At 41.4% G+C, this 25,940-nt stretch overlaps 1 protein-coding gene across 2 annotated transcripts in view; it reads left to right on the top strand.

Annotated features, from left to right (window-relative positions):
- The window catches only part of ACVR2A (activin A receptor type 2A), a 69,972-nt gene that overhangs the window by 27,739 nt on the left and 16,293 nt on the right, over positions 1–25,940 (top strand). The window contains exons 1-4 of one of the 2 annotated variants that reach the window (XM_054380909.1): positions 9,542–9,580; positions 12,084–12,193; positions 13,523–13,659; positions 24,927–24,941. In XM_054380909.1, coding sequence (XP_054236884.1) covers positions 12,145–12,193; positions 13,523–13,659; positions 24,927–24,941 — 201 coding nt within the window. In that variant the 5' untranslated portion in view covers positions 9,542–9,580; positions 12,084–12,144. Of the gene's footprint in view, positions 1–9,372; positions 9,581–12,083; positions 12,194–13,522; positions 13,678–24,926; positions 24,942–25,940 lie in introns of those variants that run through there. The other variant, XM_054380908.1, reaches the window with a different exon arrangement.

Here is a 25,940-nt window from a genome sequence, read left to right as displayed (position 1 = left end):
AATCTCCCCTTTTTAGTTTAAACCATAACCTCTTTTACTGACACAACAGGCCCTGCTCAAAAGTCTGTCCCCATCTTTCTTACAGGTCCCCCTTAAGTACTGGAAGACTACAGTGATACCACCTAGATAGTGAGGGTACAGCAGAACCCTGTGGATGCCCCTTTCCTGGAGATGTTCAAGGCCAAGTTGGATGAAGCCTTGAGCAGCTGATTCTAGTTGAGAGATGTCCTTGCCCATGGCCAGGAGGTTGGAGTAGCTGATCTCTAAGGTCTCTTTCCACCTAAGCCATTCTATGATTTTTCCCATCTCCTAATACCTTCTCATGTTGGTAATGGGGTTGTTGACCAGTAACATCTATAAGACCTACCAGCATGTAGCTACAAGGTGAGTGTCATCCCAAGGCTGTGCTGTGTTCTTTACAGAATCTTTCAACCTTCTTCCCCCACCCCCATCCACCAAATCATTAGACAGCAGTTCAGAAAGTTGTTCTGGTTTGTGCTGCTCACACCTTGCGGTGACAGGAATGGAGTGTTTGAACTTGAAAACATCAGCCTGTGTTTGAGTGTCTTCCCTTGAAGTTAGGAAGTGTGAAAAATAGCATTTATCTTAGCTTGAAATGTGTAGAAGTTCCTGGAGAATGGCAGGCTGTATTTCAGAGGTAGCCAGTTGATGCTGTGGATTCTGCTTGTGGTGTTACTGGCACCTCAATGTCTACCTTTAAGAACGTAGGTGTCGCCTGACCCTTTTTGCTCCATTTTTTGCCACGTGCTTTGCTCTGAAATGGTTTTGGAAAATGTGGACACACCTCTGGGTTTTTTTTTCCCCCACTTCCGTAAACCCAGTCTTAAATAAAATATTTGGAAGTACAAGGCAGAAAATGGAAGTTCTCTACAAATTGCTATTATGACATGATTACTGTCTTTCACAAGTGCTTGGAGGGACTGTGGGGAGCAACACTTGAAGTAGTTTCAGCTTTTTTTTTTTTTTTTCCCCTTCAGTGGGACTTAGATGCCACTGTTATGCCTCCCGCAGTGGCCCCTTGCTGAGTGTTCCACATATCAAAATTGCCCCCTTTATCTTCTTTAATTACTCAGGTGGAGATGATACTTTGGCTGGTCCTGTGGAGTCTCTCAAACTAGCAGCTGAACTAAGCGGTTCTTCATCTTTACTTGCATCCTTTTCCTTCAGTTGTGGCCTCACTCTTTCAAGATGCTTTGCATTAGTTCTGCCACCACCAATCCTAAGATCTAAGGTCTCTGAGTGCTGTAGCTGTTTGTTTGTAGATGGTCTCCAAGGTCCTTTCCAACCTAAGCCATTCTATGAAAAGTCCCTCTCTAGCTATTCTGTCGGATCCCTTCAGATGTTGGAAGGCAGCTCTAAGGTCTCCCCAGAGTCTTCTCTGCTCCAGGCTGAACAACCCCAGTTCCCTCCAACCTATCCTCACTGCAGAGGTGTTCCAGCCCCCGGATCATCGTTGTGGCCATCCTCTGGCCTCGTTGCAACAGCTCTGTGTTCTCCTTAGGAAACATGCAATACTTGCTGGTGGTTTGGAAGCTGTCTTAGATCCAGGAGTGATAGCTGACAGTTTTTGAGTTGCTTGACTTCCGAAGCAGATGGATGGTTCAATAGATTGTCTATGCTAAGCAGACTCTATATTTACACTCACTCTCTTTCTTTTTTAGATAAAAACAAGATATATAGACAGAGATAAAAAATAACAACATCAAGTGGTTATAGCAGCTGACTTGTTTTAATTACCTTCCATCTGTAAATGCAGAAGACACATTTCTAGTGGAAAAGTGTTTTTCTTGTTGTCTGTCTAGCAAACAAAGGGAGGACAAGGAGTCTTTAACAGTACAGTGATACATGGTGATACCATAATTTTTTCCCCTCCTTTCTCAATTGTATTTCTTAATTGTAGGTGACATCATCCTCCATAGTTTCCACTGTATTCAGGAACCTCTGCTCTTAAGACTTAGTGTATTGCCAGAAGTGGATCATTCTTTAGTTATTCAGCGCTGGGTTCTTCCTCTGGAAAGCTCTTTTTTCAGAGGTGCTCATCTCAGCTAAAGAATTTCATAATTCTGTGGCAGGCTTCTCCATGCAAGTTTTCCATTCTGGCAAGGTAGGAACTGCCAAAAAAGGGAAATATTTTTGAAGTATGTGCTGAGATACCACATCCCTATCACACAATAATCCTGAAGAACTGAAGTTTAGTATAGCTGTGTTACACAAAAAGCTTCACTGAAACTTCCAAGCATACTGTAGTTGCAAACTCCCTTAATTTTTAGTTTTAAATATTATTTTAGGAAAATAAACTGTTTAAACATCAGGTCCATCTTAAAACTTTAAAGATTAACCTTTTAGTCTGCAGACTTCTGTGGAGAGATGCAGCATTTTAGTGGCATTTCTCCATCCTTCCCCAGTGAGTTTTTGATGAACTACAACACAGAGCATGAGATGCTGAAAAGGAAAGTGACAGGAGGAAACTCTGGTCTGAAAGTCCAGCGGATTGAGAGAGATGATTCTGCCACTTGGCTTTGGTGAGACTCCATCTGGGGTCCTCTGTCCAGCTCTGGAGTCCTCAACACAGGAAGGATGTGGACCTGCTGGAACATCTCTCATAAAAAGACAGGCTGGGAGAGTTTGGGTTGTTCAGCCTGGAGAAGATAAGGTAAGGTTCCAGGGAGACCTTAGAACTGCATAACACTATCTGAAGGGGACCCAGAGGAAGGCTTGGCAAGGTCTATTTAGAAGGGCTTGCAGTGGTAGGACTAGGGGCAATGGTTTGAAACTGGAGCAGGGTAGATTTAGGTTGGGCATAAGGAGGAAGTCCTTCGCAGTAAGGGTGATGAAACACTGGAACAGGTTGCCCAGGGATGTGGGAAGATCCAATTCCTGGAGACTTTCAAGGTCAATCTTGATGGGGCTCTGAGCAACCTGATCTAGTTGGTGATGTCCCTGCTGACTGCAGGGTGGTTGACAAGGTGACCTTTGAGGGTCCTTTCCAAGCCAGTGCATTCTCTGATTCAGAGAGATGCAGCTCTTCTCTGTAAGGCAGTGTGACAGCAGTTCAGGTGATTCGTTACCTTACTGTCTTGTTTATCTTCTTCCTGATTCTTGTGCTGCTTAACTTAATTGCTGTTGTCTTTGGACTTAATGAATGTCCTTTGGCTCAGTTTCTGTGAAGTGCAGACCTTGTCTGCAAGCAACAAGAGCAATGAGAACAGAACTTGTCTAAGGAGAATAAACTACATGTTGGGACGTGCTGGCATGTAGAAGGAGGGCAGAAAGGTCCTTTCTGTTGCAACTCAGTTTGCTTTATTAAGTTGGAAATACCCTCTTTATTTGTAGTTGAGAACCATTTCCCTGGGTGTTATCAGAAAAACTACAGAATGATAAAACCTGCTTCCTGCTGGTGGAAAGATCAAAGCTGAGTCTCTTAGTGTTTGTAACTGTTCTTGGTGTGTCTGTGGGTCTGGAAAGCATGTGTGAGATCACTGTGGAAACAAATAAAGTAAGGTCTATAGACAAGCACTTGAAAAAGACACCTATGTAGTAACTGGAGTTGTTTCACCATGCTCTTTATATTTCTGCTGTATTTTCTGTGCTTTTCTGTTCCTCTGGAGCAGCATGTTACAGTTCAGACCTTTAGTGAGCAGGCAGCTCTGTTTAAGTAGCTCACAATGTCCAGACCCTGTGGGTATTTAAGGCCATTCTGCTCAACTCCTGTAATAAAACCACTCCATTCCTTCCTCTCTTTGTGGATTTAAATTCTTAGAATGAGTTCAAATTTATCTCAGGCATAAAACTATTGAAGTAACCTTTCTACTATATCTATAGGTAGCTGCCAGACTGAACTTCACTTTTTCTTTCATGCACAACGTTGTCTAAGGAACAGCAACAAAAGGTCCTCATCTATCACAGGAGTGTTCCTGCACAGGAATTGTTACCAATGCTGTCATTAGTGCTTAGGATAGAATGAAGTTCAAGTGCAGCCTCATGGGCTTGTCTGGGGAGGTTGTGCAGCCATGAAACACAGATGGGATTACTCTTGCCAGACTTCAGTGTTGATGTTTGCATCTCAGAAACATATTAGATGGAAAAGTTGTCTGTAGTTCTGGTGCTGAAAGACAGAATCCTAGAATGGCTTAGGTTGGAAGGGACCACAGACATCATCTACTCCAACCTCCCAACCATGGGCAGGGACACCTTTCAAATACACTTGGTTCCTCAAGGCCTTGTCCAATCTGGCCCTGAATGCCCCTGAGGAGGTGACATCCAGAACCTCCCTGGACAGCCTATTCCAGAGTCTCACCACCCTTGTACTGAAGAACTTCTTCCAAAGATCCACTCTAACTCTCCTCTCTGTTAGTGGGAATGGCTTAAACCATTCCCCCTTGTCCTGTCTCCAAACACCCTTATGAAAAGTCCCTCTGGAGCCTTCCTGTAGGATTCCTTCAGGTATTGGAAGGCAGTGCTAAGGTCCCCTCAGAGTCTTCTCTTCTCCAGGCTGGACAACTGCAGCTCCCTCAGCCTATCCTCATAGCAGAGGGGCTCTAGCCTTTGGATCATCCTTGTGGCTGTCCTGGACTTGCTCCAACAGTTCTGTGTCTTCCTTATGACATGCAGAGATAAATTCAGAATTTCAGTTGTAGTTTCTTTCCAGTTCAGGATGTGTTACGTGCACATTGAGACTGCCCAGCAGAGCCACCTTGATACATAGAGCAGCTTTCAGAAGACTTGGCTTGGTTTTCTTCCATGCTTATGTTTTAGATCTCAGCACTGTCCAACTGATTTTATAACCTTTTCAGTTTTCATCACTCTGCCTCAAAAATGTTCATAAACCAGCAAGGAATCACAGATTCATCTTCCCTTTGACTGGAAGGATTTTTATCTTCACATGGTGACACCAACCAAGTCTGCTGCAAAAGCAGTGTTTGGGGATGGGAGCAGGACATGAGGTATGTGTGGGGGGGGTGGGTGGAATATGTCTCTTTTGAGGTCCTGTCAGGAAATGAGGGAGTTGATCATGACTTGTTATTAATGATATCACATTACAGCCCCACACAGTTGTGTTGCACAATTCACTAAGTAAAGCTAGATGATAAACTCCCAAAATGTTCTCCCTCTTTTCTCCCCCCTCTAGGTATAATGTAGTGGTATCTGTAACAGAATATTCCTGATTCATCCAGTGTGTTTTTCCAGTCATCCCTTTCTCAAGGCTGTCTTAGTGTAGTCTTCCTTATTAACTATGCATAGATTTCATTATTTGTCCCTTTTCTAATAACTTTTTAAAAGGCTGGATTATTGGGTTTTTTTTCAGGCTTTCATATAGTCTTTCTGCTTAGAAAACTGGTAGCCAGGCCTTCCTTCCAGTTCCTCCTGAGGTGAGGTTTTCCAGACTGCACAGTGCACCCTAATAAAATTGCTTTCTGTCCTGCTGACAATTAGAGCGTATCCTGTATTAGCAGCAGTTCAGAAGGTCACCAGCAAATGTTGCTTTTGCTTTTCTTACTGCAGCTGTTGTGGATGGACACAAATGTACAGTGGTACAGCAGCACATTGACTGCAGTAGGATAACAGCATGTATTAAGTCATCTGTCTTAACATGCCAGAACTGAACTCTATTACATACCTGAATATTCCTTGTTCTTTTAATGTGTTTTGCTCTCAGACTTGTAAATTCAATCCAGAGGATGCTCCTCACGCTTTGCTCGTGGCTTTTCTCAGCAGCAGCATTTTGCCTTTTGGGATTAATATATTTCCCAATGATGTGGCAGATTCATGTGAAAACAATGTGTCAGCACTCAAAAGAGGTACAGGAGTTTCATTAGAGACACACTGTGCCTAAACTGAGGTCCAGATAAATTTTGCTGTTGTAGATACCACCTGCCCTTCTTCTCAAAGATGTTGATGCTTGTGGAGGGTGTGGCAGAGCTGGTTGTAAGCAGAGGCTTCCTTTGTGCAGTGGGCTGAGGGCTGCCTCCTTTGTCTGGCTCCCCTTTTCTTCTTCCCTTGCACCCACCATGGTCCTGCTTTTCTACTTTCAAGGATGAATCCAGGACTGTCTTGGAATGTCTGTTCATCAGTGTAGTCTGGCCAGACCTATTGCAAGTGTCTGCTCAGCCCCTAGCAGAGTTATTGCTGTTAGATGGGAAGTCACCACGAGAGCACTGTGATCACTGACATTTGGGTTGTTGAGCTCTTCAAGAGCATTAATGAATAAGAAATCCTGCCTGCAATGAAGACGTGTCTAAGGAGAGTAGTTGTGCAACGTTAATTTGGTGGTATTTTCACCATTTCATCAAATCCAGCTTGTCTGTGGTCCTTCAAAGCAAGGCTTGGCAGGAGAAGAGAAGGAATGGCACGTATGAGATAAATCCAGGACTTCTGCTTTATTGCACTGACAGAACCAAATTGTTCAATCTGTTGCCTCATCTGTTTTTTGCCATAGCTGGGAGTTGTAAAGGTCAGGCCATCGCAGCACAAAGAATATAATGGTTACCATGCTGCATCTTGCAGTGTTACCAGCTGGCTAGTGCCCTTCTCCCATTGAACAGCCAGGCTCAATCCCAAAAAGCCTAAGCAGCATCCTCTGCCTATTTTGGGACTGCGTCAAAGTCAGAAGTTTCTGAAGGTGGGAGTGTGGGATGCCCGGTTCGGGCAGCACTGCGGCTCCACTCTGACATCCTGTGCTCTGCTTTCAGAGGGCTGCAGCCACCTTCAGCTTGAATTCCTTCTTATCGCCCCGCCCCAAGAGGTGCAACTTTTTTGTTCCCTGTACTTTTTCTTGGGGTCTGTTTAGCGAGTAAGAAAATTACCTTCCTGTTGGTTGTGTGTTTGAGGAGATGTGAAGTGATGGAAGCCTCTAGCAGTCACCTTGACCCCCACCTCCTACTGCTGTTGGGTAGAGTGCCTGGGTGACAAAGATTTCATCCCACAAAGTCAAGGCTACAGCTGCTCTGCTTGTTATCCCTTCATGTAGGAGAATGAGAATGATGAGTGTGGCTGAGGGGAATATCAAAATTATATCTGAATTAAAGAAGCAAGCAGTGGTGCAGGTAAATAGGTGTAGAAGACCTTCCTTGTTTAAACCTGATTGTATGTGTGGTGCCTGATGTAGTTCTCTCCCTAGAAAATACCAGATGGGTGCACAGGCAAAGTAAATGTGCTTTTGTCATCCTGCTTGACCCTTCCTTGATTTTGGAAGGAGTCCTCTGACTCTCCAGCTCTTCCGTCTCCCTCTCTGTTTTCCAATGTTTTAATTGCATGTTAAATGATGAAGCTGGAATGGAGATTAACAACACACTCTTGGCAGTATCTGACAAGACAAAATCAGGAGTAAAAGGCAGTGATTTCCTCCCTCCCAGGACTTTCGTTAATCGTTTTGCAGCCTAACAATCCTGCTGCCCCCAGCATGAGAGGGCTGTGGAGCTGCTGGAGCAGGTGCAGAGGAGGTCACAAAGATGATCAGCAGACTGGAGAACCTACTGTATATGAACAGGCTGAGAGAGTTGGGGCTGTTCAGCCTGGAGAAGAGAAGGCTCTAAGGAGACTTTAGAGAAGCCTTCCAGTACCTGAAGGGGCCTACAAGATAGCTGTGAAGGGACTTTTTATAAGGGCTTTTACTGCTAGGATGAGAGGGAATCGATCTGAAGTTAGCTCCACATTATGAAGTTAGCTCCACTTTGAGGTGCCTTAATCTGTTCATCTTGGTTGGGTTTTGCTGTGTGTTGTCAGTAGGCATTCATGAAAGAGTTAGATTTTGTGTTTCAAATACAATTAAATTTAAAAGCTCAGAATCCTTTCTCTTTAAGAATAGTGGGAGGACAAACAAAAAAAGAGAATCACCTGATAGCAGGGTAGATGAGTTAGTGTGTCAGGCCATTCTGGGTCACCAGCATGTTTAACAGTGACTGCATCAGTGCTTTGGTCTCCAAACACCCCTTGGGTTTAGAATCCTAGAGTCATAGAATTGTTTTGGTTGGAAAAGACCTCTCAGATCATCAAGTCCAGCCATAGCACGCAGGTTGGCCATGGTGGTTGGGCCACATACGTTGGGCATGTTGTGGGATGGGGAGAGATGGCCCTGGGCCCTCAGAAAGTAGGAGCACTTGATTATGGAGTCACTGCAAAGATCTAACATCTTCTGTGTTACAGCTGATTGACTGGGTTGAACCACACAGCAAAAAAACAGTGCTGTCCCTGGAGATTAGGGACTGCTGCCTCACACCTCTCAGTCTCAGTTCCAGTTGCTCACTTGGCAAATCAGAATGACACAGAAGATACCATTTCAGCAAAGTGTGTCTCATACTTCAGTGCTTTGTGTTCAGAAGCTGCATCACAGATGAAAGCTGGGGGGAAAGATGTTGATGGGTTAAAACTGCATTTATCAGTTGGGTGTGGGTTTATGAGATGTGCTAACTGCTTTTTGGGCACATGTGACCAGATACAAACTCACCTTTTGGTCAATTCTACTGGCTCAAACTTCTTCTTTGGCTAATTACTGAATCTTTACTATTTGGTAGTTTCAATTTTCTCTGCTGCTGCTATTCAAAGAATAGCAATTCCTGTCATAAGAAGGATATAGAACTGCTGAGTGAGTCCAGAGAAGGGCCACAAAGAGGGATGGAGCACCTCTGCTATGAGGATAGGCTGAGGGAGCTGCAGTTGTCCAGCCTGGAGAAGAAAGACTCTGGAGCAATCTTATAACTGCCTTCCAGTATCTGGGGGGAGGACCCTACAGGAAGGCTGGAGAGGGGCTCTTCATGAGGATGACCAATGATAGGACAACGAGGAATGGTTTGAGCTGTGGGAGAGTAGTTTTCGACTGGATCTTACAAGTTCTTCACTACAAGGGTGGTGGTGCTCAGGAGTAAGCTGCCGAGGGAGGTTGTGGATGCCTCGTTCCTGGAGGTACGGAAGGCCAGGTTGGATGAGGCCTTGAGTAGCCAAGTGTATTTGAGAGGTGTCCCTGCCCATGGCTGGGAAGTTGGAGTAGATGATCTCAAAGGTCGCTGCTAAATTAATAGAATCACAGAATTTTCCACAGATTGGAAAAGACCTAGAGATCATCAAGTCCAACCTATTACCTAACAGCACCTGATAACTAAATCATGGCTCCAAGTGCCACATCCAAACCATTGTATGAAAAATATTGTCATGACTTTCTCTTAACTTAAAAAGATCAGAGAAATAACCAAAGTTACTATTTGACTGAAGCCCTTTGTGTTAAGTTACAACGCTCCTGCCTGGGAGCTTTCAAGGAGGGCAAAATGACACAGGTGCTGCATGATATTTTGCTCTTGATGACACGTCTCATCCTTCAGAATGCCCTTTAATTGTGATTTATTTGTTGTTCCCCCAAAGGTGCCATACTTGGCAGATCAGAAACACAAGAGTGCATCTACTACAACGCTAACTGGGAGAAAGATAAAACAAACCGCAGCGGTATCGAGCCTTGCTACGGTGATAAAGATAAAAGACGACACTGTTTTGCTACATGGAAGAATATTTCTGGATCAATTGAAATTGTGAAGCAAGGTTGCTGGCTAGATGACATCAATTGTTATGACAGGTGAGTGATTTTTCCTGTGTATTTTAAATATATTTATATTTTTACACTGTTTCACTTGTCCACGATTTTAGTTCCTCCCCTCTGCAAACAGGACTTGAGAGAAAAGATAATAGTTCCATCAATACTTAGCCTTTTAGGTGCACACACACATCACACATGCTTATTTTTTTGTTCACTTGCCTGTGTTCAGGGCCCTGATTCTGTTCAAGCACTTTGTCTTGATTGCAGAACAGCATGTTTGCGCTTCCCTTAGTTACTTTCCATGTATTAAATCTCCTTTATAGACCATTCAAAATAGATTTTTCTAATGACTTATTACTAAACAATGCAAACACAGTTACTGAAACCAGAAAGCACAATTCTGTAGCTCACTTCTCCAAAGCCTTTGGAGTAGGAAAGTCAGCACTTTGTATCTGGTCCTTATAGAAACCTTTATTCCAATCTGTTTAAAGGCTCACCTCAGTGGCAGCTTTAAGAGAGATGGAATAGTCTAAAATTCCAGTCAGTTTTTTATAACAGATGGTCTAGCAAGTACCCATGAACAGTAACAGCAGGACTTGGGGTTTGTTAGATGCTGACTGAATAAAGGTCATGACTCTCTTAAGCAATAATATTCTGGTTCTTTCAAGTACTGTACCAAGTTTTATTTGTCCAAACCCAATTATTTTCTTGATTCTCTCCTTTTCCAAACAATAAATACACAACAGATCTTCCTTAAAGTATTTTTAGAGATTATTTTTATCAATATCTTAGAAATCTTTCTGGGTTTGTTTCTTAAATGTTTAATGAGTAGAAGAAATCCTTATATTCATTTCTGCCAAATCAAGTTTTCCCCCCACCCTAGGATGTTTTCTCCTTTAAAGCTAAGCTGAACAGTTCTGATTTAGCTGTTTGACAAATAAGTAGCAAGGCTGCTTGCACAGCATGATTGGAATTCTGCTATGCTAGAAAGAGAAGGACACTTAGATAAATCAGGTTTGTTACTAGTATCTAAGTCACTCAGGATGCAAAACTACTTGGGGTTTTTTTTGTTCCATTCTTAGTTGTAGCTTTGCAGAAGTTGGAGTTATTTGCAATTTCTGAAGTATGTTTATTTCTGCTAAATGTCAGACTTTTAGGATGTGACTAGAATTTGTCAGTTTCAAAGTAGAATTAGGTTCTGTAGCATTGTTACTCTGCTAGTTCCACATGTATCTTTGAACAGCCTGGAAAAAAAAATGAAGTATTCCTAGCCAAGAAAACAAATTGTGAGAAGGAATAAAATGTAGGCAGGACAATAAAGAAATAGCTGAAAACTGAGTGAAAACTTGTGAGCTCTGAGACTATATTAGCTACCTTGTCATAACAATTTGTGTTGCTGTGTTTTGTAAATAGCCATTAGATAAAAATTATCTCTGGGAGTGAACAGTGATTTATTAAATGAGGAGTTCTAAGCAACAGCAGACTAAGAGCATCAAAAAACAATCCTTTGTGGAAGTTGCAGTGCAATTGTGATAGCTGGGTCTGTAAAATAACCCTCATTTCCTGAAGTGGAACACAAAACTTCTTTGACAACCTTCAGCTGTATTTAAAATCCTCAGTTAGCAGCCTTCCAGTGTTTGATGCGGGCTACAGGAGAGCTGGAAACAGACTTTTGACAAAGGCATGGAGTGACAGGGTGAGCAGTAATGGCTTTGAACAGGATGAAGTGGGATTTAGGTGAGGTATGAGGAAGAAATTGTTCTCCATGAAGGGTGGTGAGGCACCAGAGAAGTTGTGGAGGTTCCAAGCCTGTAAATGTTGAAGGCAAGATTGAATGTGACCCTGAGCAACCTGCTCTTAATGGGAGGTGTCCCTGCCCATGGCAGTGGGGTTGAATCTAGATGATCTTCAAGGTCTTTTCCAACTCAAACCATTCTGGGATTCTGTGAACTATTCCTGCAGGGTTTTCAAATTCTTCTTTCTGCTCTCAAGTGGTCTTCTACATGACACCTATTTTTGTTTCCTCACTTAACTAGTTTCAGTTTACTTGTTTCCAGAACTCCTTCCCTGCTATTAATTCAGTGAGTGAAATCAGCCCTGTCCCTGAACATAGTGCAGGCAGGGGGAATTGTAGAAATTTAATCTTTGGTTTTTTCTTCTAAAAATAAAATAAAATTTAGGAATTCTCCTGATTTCCAACCCATGGAGACTTGCAGTATGAGTTCATGATTCAACTCTAGGCATTGGATCATTTGTGTATCCTATTTAGATTGTGATCTGTACTTCAGTTTCTCATGGGTGTTTTTCTTTGTCCTAAAAATAGGAAAAAATGTGCTTTTTGAGTTTAAATGATACTTCATTGCAATAGAAAGTAGCAAATAGTTTGTTCCTTCAGATTTAACTCTTAATTGAGTGCTAAATTATCTTGGATGATTTAATGAAGTTCACTTCAAATTTTGGAGATGAGCATATGCTTTCTCTTGAACAAAAAAAACCACCCCAATTTAAGATTAATAATTTTTAAAATTATTATCTTCTCTAGAAATGACTGCATAGAGAAGAAGGACAGCCCTGAAGTCTTCTTCTGTTGTTGTGAAGGCAACATGTGCAATGAACGCTTCTTCTACTTTCCAGAGATGGAGGTCACACAACGTAAGTCAGTCCCAGCACATTTCTGAAGGGACTACTTAGAGTTCAGAAGTACTTCATTTTATGCATGTTTTCAAGGTTGGTGGTGTCAGTTTTTGCTACCAGAAGGTTTCTGATCCCCAGGTGATAGTGTACTCTGTGTGCTCACATCAAGATAGCCTAGAAAATGGCCAGTCAGTTTTTCCATTTCTGGAAAGTCTCTGAACTACAAGTAATTTAAGTAGAAAAAACAAATACTTCAGCTCTTTTCTAAGGGTGAGAAGGAAGGATAATCCCAAATAATTGGCTCTTTTAAGATACAGAAGGTATTCTCAAATCTTACCTTAATTATATAGTTAAACTTCCATCTATAAATCGTTGTGCTAGAGGCCAGGTCACCCTTCTATGCCTGAGCCAGCCTATGAATGCTCTTCCTCTGGAAACAATGCTCTCACTATTTCTTTAATTGGACCTTCGGGTTCCTTTCTAAATTGACACAGTAACCTTTTAAAAAGGGGGGAAAAATTTCCTCCCAGGTTACAAAGAAAATCACATTGCCAGGCTTAACCAATAATTGTTTTAAAAACCAATAGCTAAAAGATGATTTGATTATTCTTGCATATCTTCTTCCAGTCAAGAATCTAATCTTTGCTGGAAAACTGAATAATGTTAATAACTGAACTGCAAACAGCAAATGTCTTGTGTACCAAATAGCCAGAGGAAGTTGTTTATGAAATTAAATAACATTTTCTATGAGATGAAAATAGCTTTGGTTGACCCGAGAGGTATTCTTGTCATTTTTATGGGTGATGCTGCTAAGGCAATCACTGACCTTCTTCAAATGCATGAAACCTCTTTCGCTGCAAGGGTCTGTGCCAAATGCTTCAGGAGCAAGTCTTCTGGAGTCTTTCTGGAGGCTGTATGGAAGTGTCTTCAGCTAGGGAGATTTTTACCTTCATCACTTCCAATGCATAGAAATGTTGGCAGTTTTTGTCTGCCCTGTTTGACTGATTAATGACATCCTATGCTATACATTCCAAAGAATAAACCTCTCTATTGATTCTTCTTTCATGGCATTCTTGCAATCTCTATAACATACAAACACCTCTGACATGCTTTAGATAGGCAGAGTTTAGAAGCACAAAAAAGTCATGTGCTGGTGTGTAAATGTGAGGATGAAAGTTATTTCTGTGCTCTCCAAAATGCTGCCTTTTAAATGTCTCTTTATATTCGAGTACAAAACTTAATCAGCTGTTGTCAACCTGGTTTAGAAAATCAGGACGCTGGCCGCTAAAAGCACAGAATGGTTTTTGTTTTCTGAAAGCTGTTTCTTTAATTTTGTTTTTCCTTCAGCAACTTCCAATCCTGTTACACCTAAGCCACCTCTGTTCAATACCTTGCTGTATTCATTGGTGCCTATAATGGGAATTGCAGTGATCGTGCTTTTTTCCTTTTGGATGTACAGACACCACAAGCTGGCGTATCCTCCAGTACTTGTTCCAACCCAAGTAAGTTGCTTCATTTATGATTTAGGAATTTTTGACTAGGAAAACCATGTTCTGAAGGGGAGAGAATGGGGTGGTCATCTGTCACATGGCTAAGTCTTCTGTTGTTTTCCTGGCTTAGAGGTGCTGATGCATGCTAGATGGAAGAGCAGAGAGATGAAGCTTTACTTAAATAGCCTTATCTCCCTTAATTGGTGTTTGATGAATGTGTGAACAACTACTTAATTTTTTTAATACTCATGTGTGTGGGAGGAGAGAAATGAAATGTAAAGCTTCAGTTGGTGAAGGTGCAGCATTGGTGGACAGCTGTGGGAAGTTTGTATTCCCACCTAGTTAAAAGGACTATCTGTCTGAAAGTCGTGTGCATCTGTACTCAACTCGAGCTTTTTATAGTGCTTAGTTTACGATAAAAATGAAGGAGAGATGCCAGCTCATGATGGAAATTTGTAGTGAATAGAAACCAGGAGCTAGGAGAACTTTAGCTATTAAAAAGCACAGAACTGAGAACAGGTACCAGTTAAAAGGCACATAAAGAAAATCTTCTGTTGAAGCATAGTTCTAGGGCTTAGCTCAGCTGATGGCCTCATCTTTTTCCTCTTCCTTGTTTATACGTTTTGTGTTTTGTCTTAAAATGTCTCAGTTTAAGCAGTGTTTATGTTTTACTTACAAAATATTACGAGGTTGTGGCCTCCAGATTTGAAATTGGCTGCTTTGCATCAAAAACAAACCTGAATGTGGCTGGTTCCTCCTGTTCTCAAGCTCCTGTTGATTCTGTAGGTGCAATTAATGTAATACTGGAATCCCTCTTCCTTCAGTGATGTCTAGAGATTTAATTGAGATTAGAAGGCCTTTATGAAAAGAGTTAAGATGACAGATTCTTCAGACTAAAGTAGGAAAGGAACAAAATGCAGTGGTGAAAATGAAGATGGCAACGAGCCCAGGTTCACAGACCTTAGGAACTGAGCTTCAGCTTCCTAACTCAGTGCAGTGACCACTCAGAATGCATTGCCTTGCATGTAGTGATGATATGGTTAATTTATGATTAAATACATTTAAAACAGTTGTTGGGTTTGGTAGGACTGCATTTAAGAAGGATTTCCAGGTATTTGTTCTTCCAGCTTCTGTGATACCTTCGGTGTCACTGTGTGGTTTCAGGGCTGTTCCAGGAAGCAGTATTGTGTGTGGTTGACAAAATGGTTTTGGTTTCAGTTTCATAGTAATAGATAAGTAAAATTTGAGGGGAAGCAGTGAGCATATGTTCTTGCCAAATGAATAGAACATAATTTAGAGGAAAAAAGTATGTTTCCTGTCCTTGCAGAAAGTATTGCAGATCCTCAAACTTCAGGCAATCTGTTAGCATAATTATTTCATCCATCTCGGAGTTTTTTATGTATTTGGGATTTTGCATCAACCTAGAAGTCTGCACTGTAAGATCAAATTCATAACTCCTCGTTGTGTGAGTAATTGCAGCATGTGATTTCCTTCCTAGACTTGAAAGAATGAAATAGATACAGGATAAAATGATCAAAAAGGAAGCAAATGTTAAATCCGAGCGCGATCAAGAACCTGAATGTTGATATTCTTCCTTCTTTTTATTGCAGTTCTCTTCTTGCATGGTTTATGTTTGGTACAGGAGTGGACACGTCATAAATTTTTAATAAATAGGGTAATGACCTGTTTTGTTAATGCTCAGATGATATCTGTTGGTGTAAGTATATGTTGGCGCTTGAGCTAGTTATGGTGTAATAACATTTTCTTATCTTGTGGTGAATAGGCATTAAGGTTTGATGTGGAAAGTCAGGAAAAGCTACTTCTGCTTGAAACAAGAAATGAAATTCTTATGGAAATGGGATGGATGAATATTCTCCCATATGCAACAGAGCAGTATTTCCCACTTTCTGTTTGCTGGGAGCTGACTTGAACAGGAGGCAGAGGAGGCAGGAGAAGAGGGAACGCAAGCTCCATGGAGAGAGGCTGAGGGAGCTGGGGGTGTTCAGCCTGGAGAAGAGGAGGCTCAGGGGAGACCTCATTGCTGTCTACAACTACCTGAAGGGAGGTTGTAGCCAGATGGGGATTGGTCTCTTCTCCCAAGCAACCAGCAGCAACAGAACGAGGAGACATAGTCTCAAGCTGTGCCAGGAGAGGTATAGGCTGAATATTAAGAGGAAGTTCTTCACAGAGAGATCTATTGCCTATAGGAATGTGCTGCCCAGGGAGGTAGTGGAGTCGCTGTCCCTGGAGATGTTCAAAAGAAGCCTGGATGAGGCACTTAGTGCCATGGTCTGGTTGATTGGATAGGGCTGGGTGATAGGTTGGACTGGATGATCTTGGAGGTCTCTTCCAACCTGGTTGATTCTATGATTAGTGATTTTTACAATCCCCAAACAAACATTTAAATACTTCTGAAATTAACATATTTAATATTATTTTTAATCATTAGAGAATGAGGAGAGTGTGTGGGCTAATGGATTCTTTTCTAAATCTTTCTCTGGCAAATGGTAGAATGGCTAGGTCAGCTGTATAGTAGATGCTCACTAGAAAACAGGGATTTCTCTGTGTGAGAATGCAGATAAAGGTTATCTCACTTTACCCAGTTTATTCCCAGGAGGCAATGGGAATGCTGAGGTGCAGCATGCCCTGGGACTAATCTTTCTGTCAGTGAAAATTAAAGGAGAGATGAGGAATATGCAAAAGATGAAAATGAAGAAACTCCAAAGAATGAGAAATTGTGGAAGAATTAGAAGAGATAAGTAAATAAAAAATGAGAGAGCAAAAGAGAAAGAAATTGTTTGGAATATTTCAGACAAAGGATGCAATTTGCTGGAAGACAATTTTGAACCTGTGGTGGAATCTAGAGGACAAACATCTGAGAAATTGCAAACAGCTTCATTTTCTTTTGAAAGTGAAATCGTTTCACGGTCCATGCATGGATCAGGCAGGCAGTTCCACACAACCCCAGCTCGGGTCACAGCCACGTGGATTAACTGAATTTTATCTTCCCTCTGACTGGGCAGATAATAATTTTTAAATTTCACAAAGCAGAATTGGTTCGCAAGCTTGATTTAAGACTGGAAAGCAGTAGATATTTCTGTTTGCTCTTTAGGTATTTGGTTCCTGCTTTCTTTTCAGATATTTGGGTAGAGAAATGGAGGAGGTTACTAGAGCAGGTAGATGCTGAGGTGATTCTTGCCAGTATCTGAATCAAAAGTGCTCAGGGCATCCTGAGAGATGTTTTTAACATGGTCACAGCAGAGCTGAGTGTTCCCAGGTGGACCTGGCTTTGCTCCTGCTGCTCCATTAGTCCTGACTTCCAGGTGGACCTGTCTTTGCTCCTGCTGCTCCGTTAGTCCTAGTTTCCCTACTTCTTTGCCTCTTGTTTACGCTGTTAGCAGCATGCCTCACTTGATTGTGTGGGGTGCTGTCTAGTTAAAGCTGTCAAATTGTATAAAATCTGTCACTCTTTAGCTTCTTAAATGAGTTATTAAGGCATGCAGTTTGCTAAATACATCTGTGTGTATGCAAAAGGGCTTGAAGGAACTATTTCATTTTCTTATTTATCACTGATTTAATCAGGCAGCAAACATCTATTCATATGGCTGATCAGACTATCCAAAAACTGTATGCGTGTTTTAAATACTTGATTCTGTCTGGTTTTCACAGAGAATTACTCTCCCCCAGTTAATTTTCACTCAGGGGCACCAGGTACACTGAAAATGAAGCAGCACTGTCTATGCACACAAAGGTTTTCGCTCCCAAACGAGATGCAGCTGAGATCTCCCCGCAGCGTCCTGCTAATATTCCCAGCAGAACTATGAATGTGGATGGCAAGGAGTTGATATGTTTTGCTCATTTAACTTTTACATCTCTTGAGCTTGGGCCAGAGTTGTCAGTCAATGCTAATTGCAACTGTGGTGTTACCACTCTGTCATCTGATAGATAGGACCATAACCTATTTTATGGCATAACTTGACACAAGCAACACTTTTGGGTTTTATCAGTTCACAGAGCTGTGGCTCCAAGCATTTTACATCCATACTGTGCTAAGACACATTAACCTCTTGTACTTTTTGTTGAGTGCCCAAGTTATGAATATCTTACTGGATCACAGAGTTGCTTTTTTGGTTTTGTGGTGGTTTTAAAAACAGAGTCATATGTTGAGAGGGTTGAGGAAAAAAAAAAAAGCTTTGCAGATTCACATAATGTCATTTTTCTTCATAACCTATTTTTGTGCTTTCTTCTGAAACATTTCGAATCGCTCGGGTCAAAGATGCTTCATGTTTTTAATGACTGAGCTCAAGGAAGCCCTGATCTAGGCCTGTTTGGTGTTAACCAGAGAATTTAAAGACTTGGCATGGACAGATCCCACTGCTGCTGCCTGTTAGTGTCCATAAAAGCAAGCTTGGAACTGAATTCTTTGGAAAGGAATTGCCATTCCTTCCTCAGAGAGGAGGATTGCATATGAAAAGTATGACTACATCTTCTGCTTTTAATCTGGAATAGAATCATCCTTTTGGTTGGAGAAGACCTGTAAGATTACTGAGTCCAACCATTTTCTAACTGTACCAAGTCTGATGCCAAGCTGTGTCCCTCAGCACCACATCTCTGCCTCTTTCAAACATCTCCCTGAGCAGCCTGTTCCAGTGATTGAGAACCCTTTCAGGGGAAAAGTTTCTTCTAATATCCAAACCAAAGCTGTGTGACTTGTGGCCATATATCACTTCCTTGAAGCATTTCACCCAATATTTCCTGTATTTAGCACAAAAATCTTTTATGTGCTTAATTGTTTGCTGGTTTGGGTTTGCTGGGGGTTTGTGTGAGGTTTTTTGTTTGTTTGGTAGGTTGGGCTTCTTTAACCCCATGTGGATGAACCTCATTGGTCCTATATATATGGACAACATCCCTTATCTTCAGTCACATGCCCTGTGAACTGAGCATACTGAGGTATACATCTCAAATGTGAAGAGGTATTGATGTTGTCAGTCCTCTGGTCTCAAAAATCTTTTTGACCATTAATAAGTGTTGTCTGATTTTTGGTTTCCTTCATTACCACGATAGTCTTTTCTTCAGTGTGCCTTTTCCTGAAGACCCTCAAGTATGAATAGGTCTTTGTAGCTATATCATGGGTCTGATATTTCAGTTTCAGCTGTAAGAAATCAAAATTGAATGCAGCAACCAGGTAACATGAGCTGAATAAAGGTGAAGAAGAGCTATCTCTAGCAGTGGCAGATGTAAGACATACTCTGAACTGGAGGTCTGACTGCGTGTGTGGCAGTGGAAAAAACAAACTCTCTGTTGGAAAGTGAGGAAAAGAACATAAAACAAAACAAGGGCTGCTTTTTGCTGCAGTTTTAAACCTCAGACCTGTGGTCTAACCCACCAGACCTGTGCCAAGGAATTTGGTGAGTGTGTGTGTAACTTGGTTTGTTTTAAAAACACACAAACACATAAAAGTAAATAGTAACAGGAAAAATTTTATGGGTGGCATTGGAAAAGGTTTGATTTATTGGGTTTTATTCTTTAACTTTCAGCACACCAACTAATCGACCTGGTGGTCTTAAAATATCTGGGATGGTCTTTATCCCTTTGTTACTCTAGGAAAATCGGTTGGCTGCTGAGGAAGAATGAAGAAACTAAATCAAGGGTTCAGGATTTTCCATTTCTGTCTTCCAGTCACATTTTTTTCCTTCTTGTTGTTGTAGGTATTTTAATAGAAACATTACAACAGTTGAAAAATGAGGGCTAAGAAAGGGAGAGGATTTTTCATAATGGCTTATTCCAAACCTGGGAAGATTAATAGCTATTTGAAAAATCTGTGGAGGAGAAGCTAGCTGCTTGTATGAAATGGGGAAAATGATTGATCCACAAAGAAAAGCTAGAAAGCTGAGAAAGAGGAGGGATTAAAAATAAATGAAGACTGAGTCAGAGCTTGTGGCTGGCTAGGAAGGAGTTAAGGTCCCTATCAGTAGTTAATGAATGATTAACATATAATGGGTGGCAGTTTTGGGATTAAAAAGGAGTAGCTGCATGATCTCAAGCTTTGGACTGCCTTATGTGTGCAGATTTCACATTCTCTGGTACCTCATTTTATATCTTCAGGACGAGTGAGGATTTCTTCCATAACTGATTCCAATGGAATGATGGCAGGAGAAAGGTCTTGGTGCTGTCCTTTAATTGTAGTACTGTGAGGCTGTGTAAAGGAGAAGAAACAACAAGTACAGAGATGCTGAGAATGCAGTTGGAAAGTTGTTACAGATAAGGAGTCCTTAGTGTGCAGTAGGTAAATAGCTTGTGACTGTGCCTCTGTTTTCTTTCCTTTAGAATTCATGGGCAATTATAATACAAGTAGTTCCTTGAGAAGTCTTTAACTGAGGGAAGAATTTTTAGGACAAACAGTAGAGCAGCAAGTACCTAGTGATATGTGCTTGTTCAGTTACTCAATATGCAACCAGACATCCAGAACTTTGGTTCTAAATCATGATAGATTTTGGGGGGAAAAAAAAAAGTTTCTTTTAAAGTGCTTCCTGAAGCCTCAATTTGCTTTCAGAATGAGTTGTCTCAGTTTAAAGAAACCATAAATGCAGCTTTATTTATTTAAATCTTCAAGAGGTAAGAAAATACAAACCCAGATTTAGGGTCACTTATCCTGAATGGCAGCCTGAAGCTTTGTAATTAAAGCACAATTAAAAACCAGTTTCAAATGTATTTCTGTAGTGAACTTCAAGTTACTTTAGTGCTTTTGCCTTGATTCAGGCAGAGCTTCTCTTGTAAACTGTGTGCTTTCAAAACTCTGCTCTTACTTCTGGCTTATTGCCTGGAGTATTCTGTCCAGCTCTGGAGCCCTCAACACAAGAAGGACATGGATCTGATGGAGCAGGTCCAGAGGAGGGCCATGAAAATATTATGGGGTGGAGCAGCTCTTACATGAGGACAGGCTGAGGGAGCTGGGGTTGTTCAGCCTGGAGAAGAGAAGGCTCTGGGGAGATCTAATAGTGACCTGAAGGGGGTCTACAAGAAAGCTGCAGATGGACTGTTTCCAAAGGCTTGCAGTGATAGGACAAGGGGCAATGGTTTGCAGTTAGAGAAGATTTAGGCTGGGTGTTAGTAGGAAGTTCTTTACCATGAAGATGGTGGAATGCTGAGACAGGTTTCCCAGAGAGGTGGTCGAGGCCCCATCCCTGGAGATATTCAAGGTGAGGCTCAACAAGGCCCTGGGCAATCTGATCTAAGGGAGGCTGGCCTGCTGACTGCAGGGGTGTTGGACTAGATGACGTTTGGGGGGGTCCCTTACAACCCAAACCATTCTATGATTAAAAAGTTGGTTTAGTTTTAGGATGAGGCCTGTGGGTCTGAGAAGCTGGGGCAAGAAGAGTGGTAACGCTGGACATAGGCAGAACTCTGTGTCTTACTCTCATAAATGTTGGCATCCATGCATTTAAGAACTGATGAGACACTGAAGGCTTTTAGAGCACTCTGTTTAATTTACTTTGAAGACTTTATTTCTCTTTTTCATTCATTGTAAATAGTAATATTCAAAATCTACATTATCAAGGGCACATTTAGATTATAGACTTAGTGCTTTGGAACCTTCCTAGGAAGGCAGAAATACTGAGCTTGGTGAAGTCTGCAATCAGGTTCTCTGCCTTCAAGGAGCTTTAATTTCCACAAGGAAGTCCACTTTGCTGCACATCACCAGATGTGCTCTCCTGAAGGTTTTAGACTGATGTCTTCTAAGTGATCTTTTATATCACCAAGTGGATCCAAGTGACACATTTCACAGGGTATTAATAAAAGAATTAATTTCATCTTTTGTTGTCCAAAGAGATTTGAAGGACTGTGGGTGAATTTAAGGTACTAGTTAGGAATAGATGAAGGAATCAGCACAATAACTTTGTAGTACAACAATTTTTAGCACCGTGTTTACAAATTTTCTTGTGACATGCACAATGTGGTTGTGGGTAGCCCACACTTTGGAAGAAACCACAGGGTTTTTTTGTTTCATTGGTTACAAACATCTCAATCATTTCCCTACTCCCTGATAAAACCTTTTCGAGTCATTTTCAGGCAGTAGTAATAGGAAAGCAGTTTATATACATTTGTGTGTACATTGTGGCTGTTTTGGAGGGGAACTAATTTCTCCCAGGTTTTATCTTAAGAGTTGTATCAATTCCTGAAATAAGAAAGCAAATATTTGCCTTTCTGTACTAACCTGGTGATACTTGGACTTCTGCTGACCACCCAGAGGTGGTGGGCACTGGTCTGAAGGGAAGGAGAATGATTTTAAAACCAGATGGGTCTATAATGTGCAGAAATCTCTCTAAAATATTTACTGCATGGCTAATTTATTAGTGTTTGGGGGGAGGTGATCCCCTTAAGGAACAGAGAGAGACATTGGAGACAACTCCTATTTCTCAGTTTTCTTTGCAGTTTCTCATTATATTGAGAGCAAAAAGGTTGGATTAATGTATTTTTTTTCCTTATTTCTGTGGAATTTACCTAATTCTCAGCAGCTGGAGAATTTTAATAGCAAATAGGCCTGAAAAAATGACTAATAAATTTTTTTACAGCTAGAGGAAAGATAGTTGTTGAATGACTATTTCATACCAGCAGTGCTTTTTAAGCTACTTCTGTTCTTGGACTACTTGAGTTAGCAGGAGTGTGAGCACGCAGAGATTTCTCTTGGCTGTTCAGTAGCTGTTCCCTATCAGTTGAAAAATACTTTTATTTTACTTGGCTGCTCTTTTGGGCAAAGGAACATGAGGGGCTTGGAAGAGGAACTTCTTTCAGTAGCTGTGCTCATGGTTTGTGGAGTTGATGCTGCAGCACCATAGAATTTCTCCAAGCACACATGGAATAGCTGTGATCAGATAGGATCCTCCAGCCCACAGATTTGAAGGTGAAGATGAGCAGCTACTCTGAAAACCCAGAGTTTATTTTAAGGATTTGTTGGAGGGTTTCTTAACTCTGAATTGTTTGGTTGCTTGTGGTTTTTTTCCCTGCTTATGAAGTGTTCCAAAATATTTGCAGGCTGTACAGATCCTGGCTTTAGACTCCCTGGGTGTTGTCCTCATCTCTGGTGGTCTGCTGACTGACAGTGAGAGGAGGAGAAGGAGTGATCCCGTTGTCCCTAGTGCTCTTTAGTGCTCTGTCAGTGGCAGCAAGCTCTATTACAGTATTTATAAATCTGGCTCCCAACTAATCTAGCTTTCAAGAAATGCTTCAGCCTTTCTATAATTAATTATGTAGACAATACTAAGTGCGTGCTAGGCAGTTCTCAAGCACAGAGAAAAGCCTCTTGTTGGCCCTATGCTTTGCAGCGTCCTAAGTATGTAAAGACCAAGGGTGAGGAAGAGGATGATTGCTGTTATGTGGCAGCTGAATACTTCAAGTGTCTGAATTTCATGCTCTTGCAACATGCATCTGATCAAAAAATAAAGGGCAAAGAAAGTGGCCGAGGCAAAAGTTGCAGGAGAAGAACAAGGTCGTTTGAACATTTCTCTGCTTGGGCGGCAACAAGACAGCTCAGTAAAGAAGAGCTGAAAGAGCACAAATAAGCATGTGTCATGAAAATGTGCTTTAAGTTCAGTAACATGTTCTGGGACTTAGGTTTTTTTTAGTCTGTAAACTCAGGGGACTTGTTTGAAAGCATCTTTAATATCGTAATCTCCCTCTAATATACTGGCTATGGTGTTTTCAAGTCCAGTTGTTCTAGTTACATTATCTTTACTAACAGAGACCTAACCTCTGGTAAGCTGTTGATGTATAAGGTTTAGCTCTTGCTAAGACTAAATTGAAGTTTTCCTTCTCCACAGCTAGCTGCTAATTGCAGGGAATTCTAATGCACCACTGCCCTCTGCTGTGGAGTTGCCACACAGCAAGGGCTAAGTTTGCACAATTTATGTTTGGGTGTTTATTTTTCTGCATGTGTTTATGTATTGCTCTGTATTAAGACAACTGTTTTAACACCTATAATGGACAACTCTGGGTTTAATTCCAAGATACATTCAGCTAACAGCCTGATAATCTTCCCTCTCTTCCCCCATTTTTCTTTGCAAACACATCAATGATGGATTTTGTTTTCTTTGTTTTAAACAATCTTCTGTTGGCACAAGAAAGTATTGAGTAGCACACAGTATTGCTGTCCCCATTAATATTTTTTGGTGTTAATTCTCACAAACAATTGAATTTTGTCTCTCTCTTCTTCTAAGCTGTTTTTTCATCCCATTCTTAACTAGTAATTTCTTCTGCCTGTGTTTTTTTTTCCCCTCTCTCCAAGCACGCCTTTCATATAATGATTGAGGTAAGATGCCTTGATGTTTGTTCATGGTTATGGAACTTGTTGTGGACATGTAAGAAGTTGGTTTTGGTATGAATTACGTTTTATTTTCAGCATTTTGGACAAGAAAGCTGTAAGCATGTATGGTTTATAAATAGAGATTTCATCTGCTGCTTACTTAAAATTTATTAGTTTCTCAGGCTGTCAGTTAAGTGTCTGCAGGGATTAATAATGAAATACACCTGGTTTTGTATTTCTTCATCTACAGACAAGTTCATTTGTGTCACTTCCACCCTGGTGCTGCCACTTGGTATGAGCAGTGGGACAGGCTCTGCTGTGAGCGTACAGTGAGGGTGGTGAGGTGTTGGAACAGGTTGCTTAAAGAGGTCAGGGATGCCCCCCTTCCCTGGAGGTGTTCAAGGCCAGGTTGATGAGGCCTTGAGCAACCTGGTCTACTAGAAGGTGTCCCTGCACGTGGCAGGGGGGTTGGAACTAGATGATCTTTAAGGTCCTTTCCAACTTAAACCATTCTCTGAATCTGTGAGTTGCTGGTGCAGCTAACCCTCTGTAAGGGTACAGCCTTTGCAGGTCCCTCCAGTCTTGGACTGTGGAGCTAGTCCAGACAGCAAGGACTGCAAATCCCACTGCTGTGGGTTGCTTTGGGAGGACACGGCACGCCCATGGGCATAATTCCATCCTGTCTTAGAGTATCTGTTGTCATTTCCCACCTGTACACTGCCTGTAACTGTCTGAGGTGTGTGGTCTTTGTGTTGTGATTTTGGGACGTGTGATGAGTTTGCATGGTTCAGGAGCTCAGGGGAATAGAGAACCTTGAAGAAAAATAAACTTCTTTCACTATAAAGTCTCTGCTTTGACCCTTTCACTGGCCAGAAGTAACTTTTACATGTATTACAATACTGATAACTTTGTGAGACTACACATAGCTGCAAACTGTGATTTCAGACAGGTGGCTTTTAAGTTGGATATTGAAGAGGTCAAGAGTTAAGTTGTGATAGGAATGCCCAATTTCCATCGCCTCTCTAGGTCTCTGATTGCTCTTTTCTTGCATCTGTAAGGGGTTATCAAAGTTCCTTTGATTTCTGTCACTGTTTTGCTTCAAATGCCATTATTCCAGATAGGGAAGAAGCTGAAGTATCCTGCCTATGGGTGACTACTTTGTTTATATTACAAGGGGGAGTATGTTTGCAACATGCAATAAAATAGAGCATTTTGTGGGGTGAAAACATTTAGAACAAACTATGTTTGGCACAAATCAGAGGCCATTTTAGAATCATGACAAAACTTAAGAAGTCCAACTCCTTTTTTGCTGGATTTGGATCTTAACTCTTACAGCTCATCTGGTTGAAAATGATCCAGCTCCCAACTAGAAAGGAAGGAACCAGCCAAGCAGGTCATCAGACTCTTCTAATGAGAAGCTGTCAACCGTAATCACAACTTAAGCTGTAGAGTAGATGTAACCAAGGGAAAATATTGCACAATTGAACAGTGATGACTTGAGTGTGCCCTGCAGGTCTGAGAACTTGTTTGTATTTTGTAGTCAGGAAAGAGAAATATGTAAAAAAAAAAACCCTTGGATAGTTGGGGGGTTTGGCCCTTTGTTGTACATGGTGAATCACCTGAGTGTGCTGCCCTCTGAGATGTGTCTGGAGCTGCACTCAAGTGCTGACAGACTGATGGGGCAGGTTGATCTGTTCAGTTGGTCTTTTTTCAACAGACTTGTAGTTTCGTGCTTGTTAAGCTTCTCTCTGATCTTAAGAACCGTTCTTGAAGACACAGAGGGAAGCCTATTCCTGGAAGTTGCCATTCTTTAGTGATGATTTTCCTTCCTGTTCTCTTCCTGGTGTGACCTGTATGCACTACCTGAACACTTGGCTGCAACTCCCAGCAATAAAAGTCAGAATCAAAATGCCCTGCTTGAAATTTGGAAACCTTACAGTGCAAAACATAGCTAGATGTCTATGAGGAGATCTCC

The sequence above is a fragment of the Indicator indicator genome, chromosome 5, assembly GCF_027791375.1.
Source record: "Indicator indicator isolate 239-I01 chromosome 5, UM_Iind_1.1, whole genome shotgun sequence".
Classification (NCBI taxonomy): Eukaryota; Metazoa; Chordata; class Aves; order Piciformes; family Indicatoridae; genus Indicator; species Indicator indicator.
The sequence above is the reverse complement of the archived record's forward strand: the minus strand, read 5'-3'. Positions and strand labels throughout refer to the sequence as shown.